The 18728-nt window shown below is 41.8% G+C and overlaps 3 protein-coding genes and 1 non-coding gene across 5 annotated transcripts; all 4 read right to left on the reverse strand.

The window, feature by feature from the left end:
* Positions 1–897: 897 nt before the first annotated feature.
* rpl23a (ribosomal protein L23a) lies at positions 898–3049 on the reverse strand. Its single transcript, XM_034551123.1, has 5 exons — positions 2979–3049; positions 1950–2130; positions 1563–1739; positions 1208–1277; positions 898–966 (listed from the first exon to the last, which is right to left on the reverse strand). The coding sequence occupies exons 1-5, from the start codon at positions 3046–3048 to the stop codon at positions 952–954; spliced, it is 513 nt and encodes a 170-aa protein (XP_034407014.1). The 5' UTR covers position 3049; the 3' UTR covers positions 898–951.
* Positions 1836–1905, reverse strand: LOC117743308. Its single transcript, XR_004611106.1, has one exon. It is a non-coding gene; the product is annotated as a small nucleolar RNA Z17 (small nucleolar RNA).
* A 910-nt stretch (positions 3050–3959) lies between the features above and the next one.
* Positions 3960–8988, reverse strand: ddx52 (DEAD (Asp-Glu-Ala-Asp) box polypeptide 52). 2 transcript variants are annotated; one of them, XM_034551034.1, is made up of 15 exons: positions 8852–8988; positions 8360–8594; positions 8008–8147; positions 7707–7892; positions 7469–7612; positions 7133–7244; positions 6963–7035; positions 6188–6391; positions 6012–6102; positions 5756–5878; positions 5510–5660; positions 5088–5163; positions 4661–4732; positions 4234–4530; positions 3960–4108 (listed from the first exon to the last, which is right to left on the reverse strand). In XM_034551034.1, the coding sequence occupies exons 1-15, from the start codon at positions 8984–8986 to the stop codon at positions 4081–4083; spliced, it is 2067 nt and encodes a 688-aa protein (XP_034406925.1). In that variant the 5' UTR covers positions 8987–8988; the 3' UTR covers positions 3960–4080. The 2 variants fall into 2 exon arrangements, with proteins under 2 accessions (XP_034406925.1, XP_034406924.1); XM_034551033.1 differs by having other exon boundaries at positions 8008–8198.
* Positions 8989–10241: 1253 nt separating this feature from the next.
* Positions 10242–18365, reverse strand: heatr6 (HEAT repeat containing 6). Its single transcript, XM_034550810.1, has 20 exons — positions 18052–18365; positions 17659–17766; positions 17380–17520; positions 17177–17292; positions 16557–16671; positions 16361–16459; positions 16081–16245; positions 15736–15983; positions 15329–15503; positions 15043–15249; positions 14666–14765; positions 13877–14271; positions 13668–13790; positions 13387–13473; positions 13019–13153; positions 12813–12935; positions 12589–12713; positions 12248–12344; positions 11746–11950; positions 10242–11222 (listed from the first exon to the last, which is right to left on the reverse strand). The coding sequence occupies exons 1-20, from the start codon at positions 18346–18348 to the stop codon at positions 10648–10650; spliced, it is 3636 nt and encodes a 1211-aa protein (XP_034406701.1). The 5' UTR covers positions 18349–18365; the 3' UTR covers positions 10242–10647.
* Between the last annotated feature and the right edge of the window lie 363 nt (positions 18366–18728).

Consider the following 18728-nt stretch of genomic DNA (forward strand, 5'->3'; position numbering starts at 1 on the left):
GATGGTGTCATGAAGAGCTCAAATGCTGATTGTATGTCTTGGACATGGCTGACATCGTCTCTGGTGGCCTGGAACCATTTTTATGCCATTAGCAGCACTAAGTCTACCCTGTTCAAATGTATTATGGACCATAATACATTTCCATTTTTGGAAGGTAGTGTGTTTGCTGGTGGCTGAGAGACAACAGGAGGGTCTTCTCATCAGAGGATACCTCATAATCAGGGACCTCCTCAAAATCATCCAAGAAATAATTTAGAAGGCTGCTGTGGAAACTTTAATGTTTGCTCCACCCCCATTTTGTGTGAACTATCAATATCTTCACAGGAACCATATATTCCCTTCCCCATGCCGTGTGAACTATCAGTGAATCTCGCACTACTACAACTATGGTTATGTTGCAGTGTGTAAAATGTTGATATTTCTTATGTTTTATACAACTAAAACAGCCTGGGGTCAAATTGACCCCAAAGAACACCGATGTGTACTGGACATTGAAAACATGTTAATTTTACCCAGTTGTCCCCATTCAATTAGGAAATATTAAGCAAAAACATTGTATAGGGGTCAAATTGACCCCAAAGGAGGGTTAAGGACACAAGATTGTTGTGACCTGAGGTGTCGATTCATGTTCTGTAATGCAGTTATCAATAAGGTACGGAGGAAATCGAACAATATTCCCTGCCTGGTAGAATCAGGATTATCTAAACAATTTGATGAACTTTACCAATTTATATAATTATAAGGCATAATCTCATTTTCTGTATGAAAATCACTCAACGATCAAATTAAAGTGGCTTGTGAATTACTGTATTGCATTGCTTTATTACGTTTTCAATTAGTAAGTTAACATGTGCATGTCCATTTATCGAAGACAACACAAAAACACACAACACTGAATCAATTGTAGTTTATACAAATATTTATTCTTGCACAAGTCTCGTCAGCCAAAGTTTAGATGATGCCAATCTGTGGAGAAAAGTGTACATGAATTACTCTTAGGTTAATCAACAGAGTGAATACATCCGTATCTGCAGTCTCTGGCATCAGTGGTTCCTTTGAATGCATCATTGACATTCAGACGTAAAAATATTAGCATCACTTGCACAGAATTCTCAATGGCAGAAAGCACATAAAACCATTAATTGACTAACTTGCTTTTCGAACTCAGAACACCCCTTTTTACCCTGTTGAATTGTTATGGACTCACCTTGTTTGCAACATCCAACGCATCGTAATCTGGTGCGAGACGAACGTACGCCTTCTTCTCACCATCAGGCCTTTATGAAAGGAAAGTGGAAGTTAATATTTACATGCGGCAACAAGACTTATGTTGTTCACATTTTAAACAAATTCTGATCTTAAATTATATTTAAAACATCACATATCTGGAGGTATATCAATTCCTGTCATTAGGAAAACACAATACCCTGTACAGTGAGCCAATGTACCACCGATTATTAACAGAATATTAAATAGCAGTGCAAAATAATTAATGGGGGCACATAATGTGTACACTCGATCATGAAACTGGCCTTCAGGTCAGTCTGGGTAAAGATTTCTACCTGATGAGTGTGTTGACTTTGGCGACGTCGATGTCGTACAGCTTCTTGACCGCGTGTTTAATCTGGTGTTTGTTTGCCTTGACATCCACAATGAATACAAGTGTGTTGTTGTCCTCAATCTTCTTCATAGCGGACTCTGTTGTCAACGGGAACTTAATGATGGCATAATGATCCAACCTGTAGTGAAAAAAACATATGCATTAGGCCAATAAGCCCCAAAGCATTACACCTTTTGGTCCTTACATAACATGACTATTGTAAAAGTCTTTGTTCGGTGCATCAGTTGTTTATAAAGCTGGAATCATATTATTCATACTTTGATCGCATTACCATCATGTGCACCAGGTTCCCTGCATTTTTCAGCAGCATGCAGTAACTGTAACTCACTTGTTCCTGCGAGGAGCACTCTTGCGGGGATACTTGGGCTGTCTGCGCAGACGAAGGGTTTTAGGGCGACGGAAGGTGGGAGAAGTCCTGATTTTCTTCTTCCTCTGGCTGTGTACGCCCTTGAGCACAGCTTTCTTGGCCTTCAGAGCCTTTGACTTGGCCTCAGTCTTGGCAGGGACAGCTTAAATAGAGCAATACAATTGATTAGACTTTGGTCAGCCGTTGGTGCTTCGCCAGGCTTTAAATTGATAACCACTTTAGGGAGGTGTATTATTGTATGAAGCTACAGATGACATCCATTTCAATTTGCAATGTTGTACTTGACTCCTTCGATTAAACTTAGAGCAGAGTAAAGTTTCCTACTCCCGTTAAGGGTAAAGCTGCATTCACGAGACATAACATTAGTCTGTATGAAGCTAGATGAAAAAATGGATGAATAGTGTAATCTAATCAATTAAGCTGATTTAACAGGACAAATCAACCAATATATTACAGTTTACACTGACACATGTTACAGAACCTTTATAATCAAACACTAACGAAATGGCCAACGTTAGAGACAGTCTCTTGCTTATATTTCAACCGCAACTTAAAACTACCAACGTTAACAATCACGTGTTGCTTAAGTTTATAACGCCGATGAGGCGCAGCAAATGCTAACGTCACAAAACTATCTAAGACCCAAACGTATTCGATGATAACTCCGGCTACTACTAAGATATGTTATATATAAATAGATAGCCGTGCACGTAACACAGAAGCAAGAAATCAGGACAGAGAATCGGCTGTAAATAAACAGCGTTTGTGAGCGCAGTCAAAGCTAACATTAGCTTAGCATCACGTTCTAGGATACACGCCGGGGAGACCGCCTGTGTTATCTGCCTATTTAGACCGTTGCGAGCAATATCTCGGGATTATATACAACACCGTATATACAGCCTTGCGTTTAGGGGACATCTAACGTGTCTTAGATTCGATATTAGTGTGAATTGTACCGATAATTCATTGAAAATCATAAGATTGACAAACCTTCCTTCTTCACCTTCGGTGCCATGTTGAGAAAGGAAGGCTGAACAGGGTTTCTCGCAGTATAATGCATGGGCGAGATCTCGCATCAGATGTATCGCGATAGTTAAGAAAACTGAACTGAATCCTTCCAGCCCCTAACTGCAGATGGGGCTATATCAGAGTCTATCGGGAAGTATTCAAGATATATTAACTGTCTATATATCAATCACATCTGAAGTTATAATTTTAGTTTTTGGTGGTGGCAACAAGATGAAAAATATATTTTCTTTGAACAAACAGTTTTTAGAATTTATTTGGGGGGGTTCAATTGCTTTGAACAGTTATTCCAAGAGCTATTTGAATACAACAGCAGATTTGGTTATATTCAATTAAGAAGGCTTTGTTAGACTATATTTGTTATTTGTTAGATATGGCACTGTAGCACATATGCACACAGAGTATTGTTCTGGGTGTCAAGAACCTTCAAGAACGTTAAACAGGATTATATGGCCATAATGAATAGCATGGTGTTTGTTTTTACCTGACTAAGAGTGAACCATCAAGAACTTTAGACAGGATTATATGGCCATAAGGAATAGCATTAAATGTAAGATACCATTTTGAAATAAGAAAAAAACAAAACTATTGTGCCTATATCATTACAGGCATTTTCTTATTCCATGACCGATTTACTATGTGTATGAAAAAATACTTTCATATCCTTTCAATACAGCGAATATTAGGCCATTCTAATCAGGTCGGGTGGGGTGCGGATGGTCAAAGTATGTAATTTGACCCCCCCTCCCATCCATCCATCTCTCTAACAACTGCCTTTGATTGCAGCTTGATCTATATCTTGTTCAGTGTTCACGAGTCTAGCTTGTTAGTTACATGTAATTAGTCATCACTTATTAACGTCTTAATATCTATTGAAGAATGCTTGTTACAATCTGTAGTCTGTCACACGTTGCAGGTGAGCCAATAAAACGTAATGAAACAAAGCATATATAAAATGTTTATTTTATAATCTGATAAAACAAAGCACAAATGTGAAAATTAGCTGTAAATCAAAAAATCCTCGTCCTTCTTTGTATCAGTCTTGTGCCACTCTTCTCTGGTCCTCTTATGGCTTATTTTTCTTCCCCTTTCTCCTGGTAGACAAAGTTGAAAATAAACCATGTCATGTCAGTAAAGCACAATGTCAGATAAAAAGTTAGCTGTTGCGGTATAAATCCGATCTAGTTAGACAATGAAAACATGCACACACACACAATACCTTTTTAACTTGGCTCCAGAGGAATTTGATGTTGTCTTCTTGTGCTTTTCACTTCCCCCTTCCTTCTGTGTTTTATTTCTTCTCTTCTGCTCCTGTCCTTTTGTCTTCTTTTCTCCTTTCTGCTGCAGCACTGCTGTTTGAGATTGCCTTTTCTCTTTCTGCTCTCCACCCGCTGCCTGCTTCTCTCCCTTTGGTCCTGTATTTGGTGCTTTGCCTTTTTTCTTCATTAAGATGCGAGGAGTCGTGCAAATGGTGCTTCTTGTGGGGGGTTTATTCTCAAGCCGCCGCTTCACTTTACTAAACACAGACAAATACAGAGGGAACAGACCATATTAACGAATCTAATCAATTTACCAAGAAATAAATGAAAATGTCTTTAAATGTATAGGTTATTGTGGAACTTCAGTATCGTCATCCATCTCATTACCTGTGTATTTTCTTGAAGCCAATCATGTAGTCGGGTACAGGACAGCCAGCTTGTTTTATGACATTCGCGATGCTGTTAGAAAGAGATGCAAAGAGAAATATATTGAGAAATGTGTAAATTGCAAAACACTTTACAGTTGGGAGCTTGCAATATTTAATATATTTCTTTGCATGCTGTTTATGTTCTGCACATGTGCCCCACTGGGGTTGGACTTGCACACTGTTCTGCATCTTGCTTCAGCTACTTGGCAAACATTGTGAGGAAGCTAGCACCGCCAACCAATAGTTACCACCAAACTCGATAACCTGTCTGCCTCACCTGAAGTATTTTGTGTTATGACCATATTCTGACTTTGATATGAACTGATTTTATAATCAATCATACAAAAACAAGCTGTATGTGTTTAAAGTTTGATATTTGTGTGTACCTGCGCAGCAGTGGCTTGTCATTTTCTGTGAAGAAGGTGATGGCCTTCCCCTGATGTCCAGCTCTACCAGTCCGACCTGAGGAGCAGCAAATTGAGACAACACAGGATTAGAGCTGCAACTAACGTTTTACGCATATTATTATTTGATCATTTAGCTTGTAAAATGTCAAACATGATATATAACACAAGTTGCCAGACTGAGCCAAACTGTCAAAAAGGTATTCAATTCACAATTATATAAAATTAACCAAACAAGCAAAGCTGTGATCAGCAAACATTTCTTCTTTTTACACAAATAATTACTTATCGTTATCAAGGTAATCACCGATTTATTTATTTGTCCACTAACTAATCAGTTAAAAGGTTCAGCCCAATATAGGTTGATTTTATTGTGCAATTATGGATTATACATAAACGCTAACCAATTCGGTGGATGTACTCCACAGAGCTGGTGGGGAAGTCGTAGTTCAGCACGAGATTGACTCCTTTGAAGTCCATTCCTCTGGCGAGCAGAGCCGTGCAGATCAACACCCAGATTTTACCAGCCCTGAAACTGTTCACTACGTTGTCTCTCTGAAACACAGAAGCAACCGAGAAGGGTAAATACAGTTGCATTTCAGTGACACAGGGAGGACCCATAATACAGCATTGTAAGCATCTGTGCGTACCTGCTGCTGTGTTCGGTCTGCGTGGATCACCTCTACATTGATGCCTTCGTACACCAACTCATGGAAAAGCTCCCGTGCGCGGTCTATAGACTGCACAAACACCAGCATGGGAGGCAGGAAACCCTGAAAATAGCAAAGAAGACAGTCTCAGTTTGTATAGAAATAGAGCTTAAAAGCTAAACTTACTTTAACAACCTTTATTTTTATTTTTTTATTTTTTATAAGCTTGAAAAGTAACCGTCCGGAGTGTTCTTACCGTTTTGATGATGTCCCTCATGGCCACCAGTTTGCCGTTCTCCGTCCCAACAAACAGCAGCTTCTGTTCCACCGAATCAACTGCCGTATTTCTGAGAAGATAAAGTCAATTGTATTACGTGAGAAAGAGATTGTATAAATCCATCAAATAAAGGAGTTCTATGTGTAGATCATCACCTGTGTCCAATGTTGACAGACACCAGGTTGTCGAGGTTTAGGCGGCACCACTGCTCCACATCTGGCGTGCAGGTGGCGCTGAAGAAAGCCCTGCGCACCTTTGATCCAGAACAGGCCAGAAAAACTGCGGCGAGCTGCTCCCTGAAGCCGGTCTTACCGCCCTCAAACAGCTTATCGGACTCATCGACAACAAGCCACTCCACACTGATCAACAACAGAAGAACACAATCAATCTCCCATTTCCTCCCTCCCAAGATTTGTTTGTGTGGCATGTTTAAATGACATTATTTGACAGTATATAGTGGAGACAGAGACAAGATGACAGAGAGACAAACGTCCCCTGCTTGAATGGGTCCTTAACAAAATGAGGGATAGTTAACCACAATGTATACATACAGAAGATTAGAGCTGGATTTCAGTTGCAGATATTCATTCATTGCCAACAGTGTTGATGTTTTTACACTCTTCTCCATCACTGAGGATGATTGGATATATAAAAAGGTATATACTCTTGTCTTTTAAGCGACATTTTATTCAACTTGGGCATGCGCACGTGGGAAACTATAAACATTCCACTGATCGACAGGTGACAGCATTGCTGTATATCTGTGAGAAGACAGCAAGCTGGTAAACATGGATGTAAACAATTTATAATTGAGTTCACTTTATAAATGTTTTTAATAGGAAGCTAATGCATTTTGATGGTTTACAAGAAACATTCACGGGCACCTTAGAGAAAGAAAACAATTGCAGAGAGCAGACAATTCACTGTTACCTGCTGAAGTCGAGAGCTGGAGGATCCTGCTTGAGAAGGAAGACCAGTCTGTTTGGAGTACTTACGAGTATATCTGCACAAAAATGTAAGGGGTAAAATAGTGAAGGAAAAGGAAATTAATTTCATTTTCAGATTTGAATTCTGCTGTGAAAATATTTTCCCTTTCTTACCGTATTTCTTGTTGGATTGTGGTCCATACTTTTTGGCTGCCAGAGAGGCCTTTTCTATGATGTGAACTCTAAATCCTACTCCTTCTGACAGGCGCAGCAGCTCTCTGTAGGTCTAAACACAATACAACAAAGCAGACTGAAAATGCATGCAAATGTTTGTGATCATTGAACAAAAAAAATTAGGTGAACTCCCAGTGTATTCAATCAAAATTAAAACCTGGTAGCTAGTTTCTTCACATCTCCGTCCTTGATATTGAAAAACATGCTGTTTATCATGAATTTAAAAACTGGACAGGACAGCTTGATAATGGAAATTAAAATAAAGAGTTGCTGTACCTGGTTGGCCAGCTCTCTGGTCGGGGAGATGACCACCGCTCTGAAGCCAAGGTTGGCCGGCTGCTGCAGTTGGGCGAGCAGCGGGAGACAGAAAGCCAAAGTCTTTCCAGATCCTGTGGGAGCGCAAGCCAGGAGCTCCCGACCCTGACCGAGAAACCAGGCACACACGCAAATCCTCACATAACAACCACTTGTATGTTACTTAGCAACCACTGAATGTGTGCGTGTCTGTACTCACATGCATCATGAGCGGTATCGCCTGCATCTGTACTGGCGTGGGGGAGGTCAGCCCTGCGTCTTTGAGATTTTGGAGGACACGTGGGCTGAGTCGATACTCGGACTGGAGGTCCTCAAACGTGCTCACAGGATCAGGTACGTCGCAGCCGTGCACGTTTATACGGTGTTGAGAGCGAATGCGATTGACCTAAAATCACAATATATAAAAAAGGACAAGACACAGGATAGAAGGATGTAAATATGATTCTACATTCGTCAGAATCACATAAAATCTCTTTATTCTTTTCTCGTGCTTTGAGTACCTTTTCCTGATGAAGATGCTTCATCCTTTTCAGCGAGGATTTCTCCTTCCCATCGCTCGGCAGGTTTTGGATCTTTCTATCTAATGAGGAGGTCCAGGTGATGCCGCTTCCCTCCATGTCTTTTAGTGGTCCGCCAGCAGCTTCAGTCAGGCAGAAGACAGCAAACAGCAGTGAGTCTCTGACTTGGACAGCTACATCAAGTTTGTTTTAATACACATACCACTGCCCACAATGGATTAATACAACAGAGATGTTACAGCGAGTTGCCAATAACTAAATTGTCATGCGACACAAAAGTCAAAATTTATTTTAAAAAATAACAGGAATGTCATGAAAAGGCCACATCCTTTACCTTCCACCTGGTCACTTTTCATCCTTTTCTTTTCTGTGCTCCAGTCTTTCTCTTCATCCCTTTGCTTCCTTTTGCCTTCTGCACCAGAAACTTCATTTTCCTCCTCATTATCATCACCACCACCATCATCGAGTTCTACAGGACTGCTCTGGGATCTACTGGTTACTCCCGTGCCAAAGTAATCGATCGCAGAAAAAGCATTTGAGGACGCTTCCCCGACGTGAGATCTGGCGACCTGTAAAATAAAACAAGTATAATCACTATCAATGTATAATACACTTGTGTGAGATATTGTCACACTAATCATCTAATTAAATGTCGTATGTAAACAGACATCTTCTGAAAAATATAAAAAGAACATCCGAAAAACGAGCGGTGTAGCACCCTTGATCGCTATCGGGGCCAGCGAAAATGCATTAAAACCGTGGCACGTGTCATTATCGGTCGCTATTTTTTATCCGGCATATCATTAGCTACACGTGCTCAGTTTACCTTAAACCGAGCCGCGTCTTGACCAAACCTCTTCAGGTCAAATTTAGCTCCAGCTCCGAGTTTCCGAAACAACTCGAAGGCGTCCATTACTGCAGCAGCGTGTTCTGTCCGCGTCCAGGCATCACTAGTCAACATCCGGATCATCCACCAGCACCTCTCCCCCTCCGCTCTGAACACGAGCGCCCCCTGCTGGCTGCGTTTAACACCCGTGAAACATGTCATACCGGTAATGTAGTCTACATTACCGGTATGACATGCAGTTTTCCATAACTAGAAGATGGAATAAACAAAAAACTGCGTAGACTCTAAATCTGGCCTCAAAGTAATCTGGCCGCCCTGGAGGTTTCTAATTTGCATTAAAAAATATATAATTGCATTGAATTCAGTCTATTTAGCTGCACATAAAATTGGTATCTAAATATATATATATAACTGATCAACTGAGCAACCGGATATTGGTTTAGAAAAGCGTAAGGATCTGTATTTTTTATCTTAGATTTGGCTCCTTTTTCAGCTATCAGTTACTAGAGTAGCATGCCACGAAGGACCAGTATAGATTTATTGCCTTACAGCAAAAAGAAAGTGGGTTTGTAATATTTGTTTCACATAAAATGCAGGTTTTCCATAGATGTGACCCATGCCTAATAAAACACTGTTTCAGTCATTATACATCACACAGATCCAGACCACCAGCCAAATGAGTTGTGTAAATGCAACTGAAAATATGAATTATTGTAATATATTATTATAGATGACATCTTAACATTTGTGTGAATATCACCCGTCACCTTTATGAGATTTGCACATATTTTTACTCGCTGGTGGCTGTAGTGTTTTTATCTTGTTACTAACACAACAAAAGTTTGCATCAAAATCAGAAATAAAATAATGCTCACAAACCATGGTACGAGTTTAAATATAATTATATTGTGTATATAACCTAGCTGTGTGGCTTCACCTAAACTATCAACAATTTAACCTTCTGAAAGTAGCCATTTCGCTGTCGTATATTTCCAGCAAAGTAACCATGACTCATTCATAGGAGACCTCAGATAAGATAATTGTATCTTTCATTGTGAATTTTGTTCTAGTGAGAGAAATTGGAAGCTTTTCAGGTTGGATAGTCATCTGTATTGGTACAAGTTCTTACTTTCACTGCACTGAAGTCCGGTCTGTCACCATTGCTGTGTTCACATAGATAATGTAGTGTACATTTGTATGACTACTCATTAAATCAGGATTTTTTTGCCCAATGTTATTAGAATCAATATCACGGTATTGAGGATCTTTCATATAAAAATATACTTCAATATGGCAGGTGTATGAAAGTGACAAAACAATCAAATTGATGCAATGTTGTGCATTCAAATCAGACAAAACTCTACTCCCATGAAAACAATGAATATTCTTAAATTTACTTGGACAACAAACCTCTGTTATACAATTACATATGTTCATCAGAATGTGATTCCACTGAAATTCAATAAACAGTCAGTAAGCATTAATACCAAGATGTATATTTCTCTATTAATATATTCTCATATCATTTTAACTACATATCTTTGTATATTAGATGGTAATCCATAATTGAGTGCAATACGAAAAATAAAAGAATATCTAAAAAAGGAACAGCAAACTTAAAAATATCTTGAAAATCTCATTATGCCAAAGCTGTAAATAATCTTTGCCTTCAGTCACCAGTTAGTGTGCAATTGATGTTTCTCCTCTGATTGTCCAACCAGAGATCAGTCTTTGTGGTTTCTGAAACCCGGCGCTGTAGCTGGAAATGAGACTTTTTACGGCTCTTTGCAGGTCTGTAGCAAATCCTCCAGGAAATTAACCACCATCTCTTTACTTCTCTCCTCCTCTTCCCGTCCCTCCTCTTCAGCCTCTAACTCCTTCAGTTTAATCAGGGTCTGCTGCAGACCTCTTATTCTCTGTTGAGGGGTAACACTGTCCCCCCCTGCCTCCTTCTCTTCCTCTGCCCCCTCTCCTCCTCTCTCCTCCGCTCTGAGATATTTGATCAAATGCTCTTTGATGTTCCTCCCCTCCTCCCCGGCCAGCGACGCCTCGAGGGAGGGCATGTCCTGTGACTGGCTGACACTGAGCAGGTGTAGGAGAGCGTGTGAGAGCGTGTGCCGCAGACTGTCACTGTAGCGGTACTCAAAGAAGTCGTTGGTGTCTTCACTGTTCTCAAGCGCTTTCGCAAGGGAACGCCACACACAGCTGAACCGCTTCGAGTCCCCGTAGCAGCCGCGGTTGGCAGGAATTGCCAGGGCAGCAGCAGACTTGATCCGCACTTTGAAGTTCTTACAGGAACTAACAACATGGCAGAGGGAGGAGAACGCGTCACCAGACCACGGGGCGGAGTCTATGAGGAAGAAAGAATCAGAAATTATTTTGTATCCATGACATGCGAGTATCATTTAAACAAAATCTTTGGGTACTTTTTTTACCTTTACAAAATCATCACGCGCTCTTGCTAAGCAACTAGTGGAGATTCAAGGTGTGTCAGGACACTGCAGCCGTTTATCTGCATTGCACTTTTTTTGTATATGTACTGCTTTCTTTGCACTGCTCTGGTCAGATGCTAACCAACTCTGTGCAATGACAATAAAGTTGAATCTGAATCAGATCTTTGTTTGTGTTTTTAATTTTAAACACTTGTCGTCGTCCCCCACCCCCGTTTCCAGTCGTTATGCTAAGCTAAGCTATCCAACTTCTTGCTGTAGCTTCATATTCAACAAAAAGACACAAGCAATATATTTATCTTCTTGTCCAGCTTTTGGCAAGCAAACCTATAAGATGGTTCACTAGTCCTTTAAATCCTGGTTGGAAGCATGGTCACAGAGGTGGTGAAGGCCCTGGGAACAATCAAATGAAGAAGCACTTACCGAGCGGCAGGGCTGGGTTTCTGAAGGCATTTCCCAAAGCGTAGCAGGCATTCCATCTGACCTTCATGGTGGCCTCTGATTGGACAGTTTTAACCAGAGCAAGGACTGCATCCTCCAGCGGGCGTTGGAACGCAGACCGGGTCAGTTGACTCTGACGCAGGAAATGAAGCAGATTTCCAAGTGCTCGTACTGCGTTTGACTTTACCTGGGGCGATTATGGGAGAAAGCCAATAACATTTTTTTTTTTTAAAACCTAGAAAATTATGTCTTCATATATATAAAAATAGTCATAATAATAAAGTTGGCATTCATTTACATGATTATGTTAACTGCACATTATCAGACATTCAGTTGTTTCCTATTTTGACTGAACAGCATTCTTTGTGTTCCAAACACATTTTTTAATTAAAACTATTTTCATAGCAGAACAAAATGTGGCAAGACATAACAAATTAGAGCGTCTGTGCCTTTCTCCTTTGTGTTAAAGAGAGAGAGCGCTCACCCGGTCTTTGTCGGCTGATGCTCGGGTAGCTGCCTGCAACATCTTGAGAAGCAGCATGTCTGATAACTCTTCTTGGAAATCCACACCTACACTCTCCCTAATAAGCAGATAGGAGATAAACAGATCACAAATAATACAACATATATACATTGAATACTATAATGTATTTTATTGGTTTTATCCAAATCAGTTCGCAACAATGTTTTTTCTTATTCTCAAAACCTCTTTGTTAATAACAAGTATGGATTGCGAAATACACAATCCATACTTTTCTTTAAATTTCTTATGTCAGAAAGTAGGAATCAGGGTTTTCCAAAGCATTTGTGTGCATGTTTTCTTACATATTAACAATAAGTGCGTCTGTGAGGTTGCCTAGGGACCAGGCAGCCTTGGCACGGACGTTTGGAGATCGATCATCAAGGGCAGCAAGGATAGTGTTTGCTGTATCCGCCACAAACATCACATCCTGAAAAGAGAAATCCCAACCGGTTTAACAGATCCTTGAGGGTCAGAAACATGTTTCATGGTGCTCAGTGTGGCCATCGTTGCTGGTCAATGTCCGTACCTCTCTCAGACAGGGGAACAGTATGTAGACTCCCAAAGCCCTGACGGCTGCGGTCTTCACCAGATAGTTCTCACTGTAGGTCAGCCCCAGTAGCACAGTGATGCACATCATCTGGGTCTTGTCCTTAAAAACAACATCAAACATCACACCTACGGATCCACGAAGCTCAGTATTAGCTGTATAGAAACAATCAAAGAAGAACTCACTGGCAGCTGTGCAAAGGCCTGCGGCAGAATGGAGGAGAGCGTGTCGCAGGCGCTCGTCTGCAGCGTGGGATGTTGTTCGCTCTGCAGCGCTGCGTTCAACGGACCACTCAAAACGTCCGACCAAAACAACACCACCTATATCATGCACAGTTATTGGACGTTAAACGTTTTTTAAATCACAGAGTTGCAATAGTCGTATTAACCAACAATTTGGGGGATTTAGTAAAACAGGACATCAAATATACATTCCTTCTTGGAGTTAATGTTTTTCAGAAATCAAATAATGATAACAAACAGCAATAGGAAATGAGGAACAATCTTTCCACACAGGTGCACCCTCAAACAAGTATTAGGCAGTTTGTACTTACTTGGCTCATGGGGACCCTCAAGCTCTCAGGCACGTTGTTCTCTGCTCTGTACTGATGGATTATTACGGTCCCCAACTCCTCTAGCAACTATATAAAAGACAGATATCAGTCTACAGATCTCTCTGTCACAATTTGTCATTTCATATACATTGTCAAAAGCCATGTATACATCTGTATAGCTAAGTCTTGAAGAGAGGTGCAGATAAGAGAAAAAGAGACACACACACATACAAATGTGGAAGTCATTTACAGATGGAGTGAGAGAAACTAGGGTGTGTTACCTTTGCTCCATGCAGTTGTATGGAGGGTTCTGTCTCCCCAAGGCAGCGAGCGCTTACTTGCCCAATCTCACAGAGGCATGCTTGTGCTAGAGAGAAGTAGCCACGCACCAGGTAGGACATGACCTGAAACACACAGGACACACTCATTAAAAAAACACCCTGTGTTTGGGGCTGTGTTTTGTCCCTCTCTGTCTCCTATTGTCTCTTACCTGTAGAGCTTCTAGTCGCACAGGGGAAGGCTCTAAAGCAGCACCTCCCTCTGTACCCGCTCCCTCGCTGTCTGATTGGTCCTCTCTAGGCTGAGTCACCAGCGCCACGCACAGCTGCAGCAGCCACGGTGGGGCGCTGTCCACCTCCTCCGGTGTGCGAAGAACGTGAGGGGAGTGCGTCTGTGAGCTACGCTGGGAGGGTTTGACTGGTGTGGGGGGAGTAGACTCTCCGTCTCTTTGTCTCCAGCTGAGAACAGAGTCCTGTGGCGTGAATGAGCCAGTGCTGCTGTTGTTGCCCTCTGGCTGTCGTAGAAGGAGCTGGATCTCAGGGAGAGGAGCCTGAGTTGTCACCAGAGCCCCATAAAGTGTCAGGACCGACACACGAACATTTACATCTAAAGACAGAAAGTTATATTAAAAGAATCCTGTGTTACAAACCGGGCATGTTATGCTCATCTTGAGGTTCAGATTTGTGTTTTGGGTGCATGTTCATATGCTTTAATGTGAAAAAAAACCTCTGAAACTGAGAAATGGTTGATATATTGTATAGTTGTGACGTCACAGCCGTACGGAAATCCCAATGGCTCATTTAAAGTCATAGTTTTTCTGAATGTGGACTGTGAATAAGTTTCCGTGGATTGAGCATTTTGATACTTTCACAGTATTAATATTGCACATTGAGCTGCTTTAAAATTAAAAAAATGTCAAAGACATGAAAATACAAAATGTCCCCATATGGGACCTTTAAATCTTTGTGCAGTTATCTGAATGCACTGATGAAATACAGACCTCTGTGGCGCACATAGGGACGCATCTGCTTCCAGAGCGGGCTGAGCAGACCAGGTCTGAGACGGTGGTAGGGAGCATTCGCCACCAGGTGGGCCAGACACTAAAAGACAGGAACGGGGGAGATAGATATTTTGGTCCAATCCCAGTGGTTCCAGATATCTCAACTACATGTGTGCAGGTTGTCAACATATGTTCCCAGGTTAATGTGACTTTGACACAAGCAGTACATTAATGCTCAACATGTTAACCTAGGTCAGAACGGCAGTAACTTGTCGATGCCCAGGTCTTGAGGGCGTGTTTGGATGCCAACACTGTACAATAAAGCTTGAACTTTTACACTTCACATAACAAGAGGACAGTTGTGCATGTTATCGTACCTTTATGACCTGTGTGAGCGTCTGATGGGAGGTCTCGGCCAGTAGAGCCAGAGTGAGAGCGCGGTGCAGTTCTCTGATGGCATTAGCCAGCAAGAAGGAGAAAGGGGTGTAAGATTTACGAGGGGAGGCCGTATCTTCAGCCACAGCCAGAAACTGACGGGAGCCATCCAGCATAGCCGACAACACCTGAAGTGCACACGCACGCACCTGGTGGGAGAGGACCAAGACGGATGCTACAGTCACACATGTCGAGGAGAACTGTAACCTGTATGAGGGTGAGTTATACCTTTGGCGAGGGGTCCTTTAGTATAATTGTGATGAGTGTGAGAGGCGGCGGCCCCCCAATAGGAGAGTCAGGGATGAAGGAGGACCAGTACCCATACAGAGTCCTCTTCTCTAAACCTTTCACCACCGCTAGCAGACAGTGCAGAGCTCCCTGACGTATACGAGCGTTGTAAAGCCTGAGGAGAGAAAAACTGCAGTATGATTTCTCACTTTCTTTATGCAGTATCGAGAGGAAAGAAAAGTTTACATATCAATCCATTTATAACCCTTTTAAAAAGCATACAACTAATTTGGTTTCTCAAGAATAACTTGCGAGTGCTTTTTCAAAACATCTTAGGCGTGTAGCAATGCGTGCTAAGAAAAGAGATAGGGGTGACATGGATGGACATGTGCAGCGTTTTTCTTTACCGTAATTTGCTCTGTGCACTGCCTTCTGGGTCGGAAAACTCTGAGTCAGAACTGACTCTTTTCCAGGAAGGGTAGAGAGACGGGCCAGATGGTTTAGACAAGGACTCTCCCTCACCTCTGCCTCCCTCTCTTCCCCCTCCTTTCTGAAGTGAAGGCACTGTCTTACAGTTAACTTCCTCTTCATCATCCGCTCTGCTTTCCTCAGAGCTCATCTTCTTCTCTTTCCCTCTGGATTTCCTCTTTTTATTCTGAGAAGAGACATTTAAAACATTTCTATCAAAAATCACTAATTTTTAAGAGACCCTTATTAGAATGTATACCTAAATAAATGAAGGCTTGCCTTACCCCTGAGGTTTTGCCTGACACAGCGGCATCTTTTGGTGGTTCTGAGGATTGTGGTGTTTCGGCGGGTTTTGCGGCAGGGAGACCCTCATACTGAGGAAGAGGTGCTGGATAAAGAACAGTTGGCCACTCGACATTCACACCTGGAGTTCCCTGGAACATGAGCCTCTGCAAAAACATGTACAAGTCTCCAATAATTATTCAATACAAACTCTTATATAGTGTTTGAACAGGAAAAAAGGACAGGAAATGATAAGGCGATAGAAGAACCTGCAATATTCACCTTAAGTGCGGCCAGTGCAGACCCAAGCTCCTCTCCAACAAATTTCCACTTTCCACCTGAGAGACAACATTGAAGTCCCTTCAGTGCTGCCTGGATCACCTGCACCAAGGACATAAGGACAAGCATGGGTCAACTATGAATAAATGTGCCCCCCCCCCGTTCATTGAAATGTTCATAACTAACAAATAATCCATACCATACAATAGAAGAGCTCATCAGTGTCGGGAGGTTTGGGTGAGTGCAGTGTTTTCAGGAAGACTCGAAAAGATACACTTCTGTATTGATCATCCAAAGGTGCCTGACCAGGGATCCTGGAGAGAAACAATCCAGCCCACCACAGAAACAAGTACAGCCACGAATTTAAACCTGCAATAACTTAGGTGCAGCGGAAACAAGTTGTGCTCTACCTACATTACCGTCCAATATACACTCTCTTTTAGCGCCGTCTTTGATATTTAACAACTCCTCGTACAGTAACTATATCTGGCTCTTTAGCTGCCAAACGCTCCGCTATGTTCATCAATTAGTTTTAAACTGTGTGTGAATGGTTTGTTGCTAAGCAGATCGCATACAATGTTTTTTGTGTGTGCTGAAAACAGCTGCCTGCTGTATCCAAACTACATTATGAGAGAGTGAACCAAAACAGCATAGTTACATTCGATACATTGTTAAAGCAAAAATATTGATTATAGTCCCAAGAAGAGTGAGCATTTAGCGAGAAAAAAACAATAAACAATAAATAGTCTCTACAAACTGGGCGCAAGTACTCACAGACTAAAACGCATTGGCTAAACATATAAGCATGCAAAGGCCTACCTGAGACAGATGTTGGCCATACAGGTGAGAGCAACACGGCGTAACTCCACATTAGGCTGCGATGGAGAACTATACTGCAGGAGGACTCCATCTTCACCCAGCAGCTCACGGAGGTGCTATGAATGAGGACAATTTTAAAGGAACTATTCAGCAGTTATCATACACTACAATACACTATCCACAAAATGCGTACAATTTCCTACCTGGTGGCACTGAGGTCCATTCCCGTACACTATAGTGGAAAGTGCCAGGAGGACATCTGAATGTGTCCACGTACTGCACACTTTCAGTGCACTGGTGGTATAGGTCAATAATACATCCAGTGTCCGCTCGTCCATTATTACCTTTAGGAACAGCAAGAAGAGAAAGCAAGGGAAAAAGTACAACACATTCATGTCGATTACATACTTGGTCAGTACATGAATATACAGTATGTGCACAGTACTGTTACAGTACTACTATTACTAAATGTTAGTTATTACCTTTAGCTGATTGAGTAGATGATGTACAAGCTGGCACAGTTTGATGACTAAATGCTCTTGACTCAGTGGCACAAGACAGCTGACATGTTTCAGCAGACTGCACATGTCCTGAAATGGGAGGAAAGAGGCTCAGCACAAACAAAGACTCCTGGACATCCCATCGTTTTATTTGATTAAGGAGAAGAAACATTATAACACAATATTTAGGAATTGTAAAGTGTGTTGTGAAATGACTGCTAGGGTGCTGAATGCGTTGCTTATGATGTGGGAATGGTGACCACCTGGATTTGTATCAACCTGGTTTAATTAGCTTTCATTAATTTGGCGTTTCCAGTGAAACAAGTCATGTTGAATACAAACGGGCGTGAGTTAACAGTTAGCTTAACCAGTTACCTCTGGTCGGATGCTGATATTGGGTTCCAGGGTTTTGCTGTAGTTTTCGGACAGAAGCTGGTCCAACAACAAGTTGAGCTGCTCTCTCAGCTGGCTCGAGTCTGCTCGCAGGGCTCGGAGCTTCGCGGCGCAGCGAGAAAACTGTTTGTCGACGTCCGACGACGAGCCGAGCCGCCAACTGTCTGCCACGAGCGGAGTGAACGGGGCGGCCTCCGCGGACAGAGGCACCGGGGGAAAAACAGGAGCATCACTCCGGCTCATGGAGCTCGGAGCAAACGAGCCGGTGTGTGCAGCCATCGTTTTTGATCACGGAAGTGGTTCACTTGTTTGGTGGTTCTTGCTTCTCGTTTTAAGCCCGACATCGAAATGTCGGGCTCAGTGCTGCCCCCAGAGTGTAAAACAGGAACATCGTCTCCTTTAGAAACCGATGACATAAAAGTCATACCGCTATTTTAAAATACACCAAAGAAAAAGCCCCGCAGTCAATACATACTTAAATTAAATGAATCAATACAATAGCCTCATTTACCTATGTAACATTAGAATCTTAATATATATGTTGTGTTTTTGTACCGTTTAACAACACATGGGAATGGGTCCACGCTGTATAGCTCTATATCTATAAAGAATAAAATTATAGTTTAATGTGTTTGTTGCATTTGAATGTTGCAGCTGAT

This window comes from Cyclopterus lumpus, chromosome 14 (genome assembly GCF_009769545.1).
Source record: "Cyclopterus lumpus isolate fCycLum1 chromosome 14, fCycLum1.pri, whole genome shotgun sequence".
Lineage (NCBI taxonomy): Eukaryota > Metazoa > Chordata > Actinopteri > Perciformes > Cyclopteridae > Cyclopterus > Cyclopterus lumpus.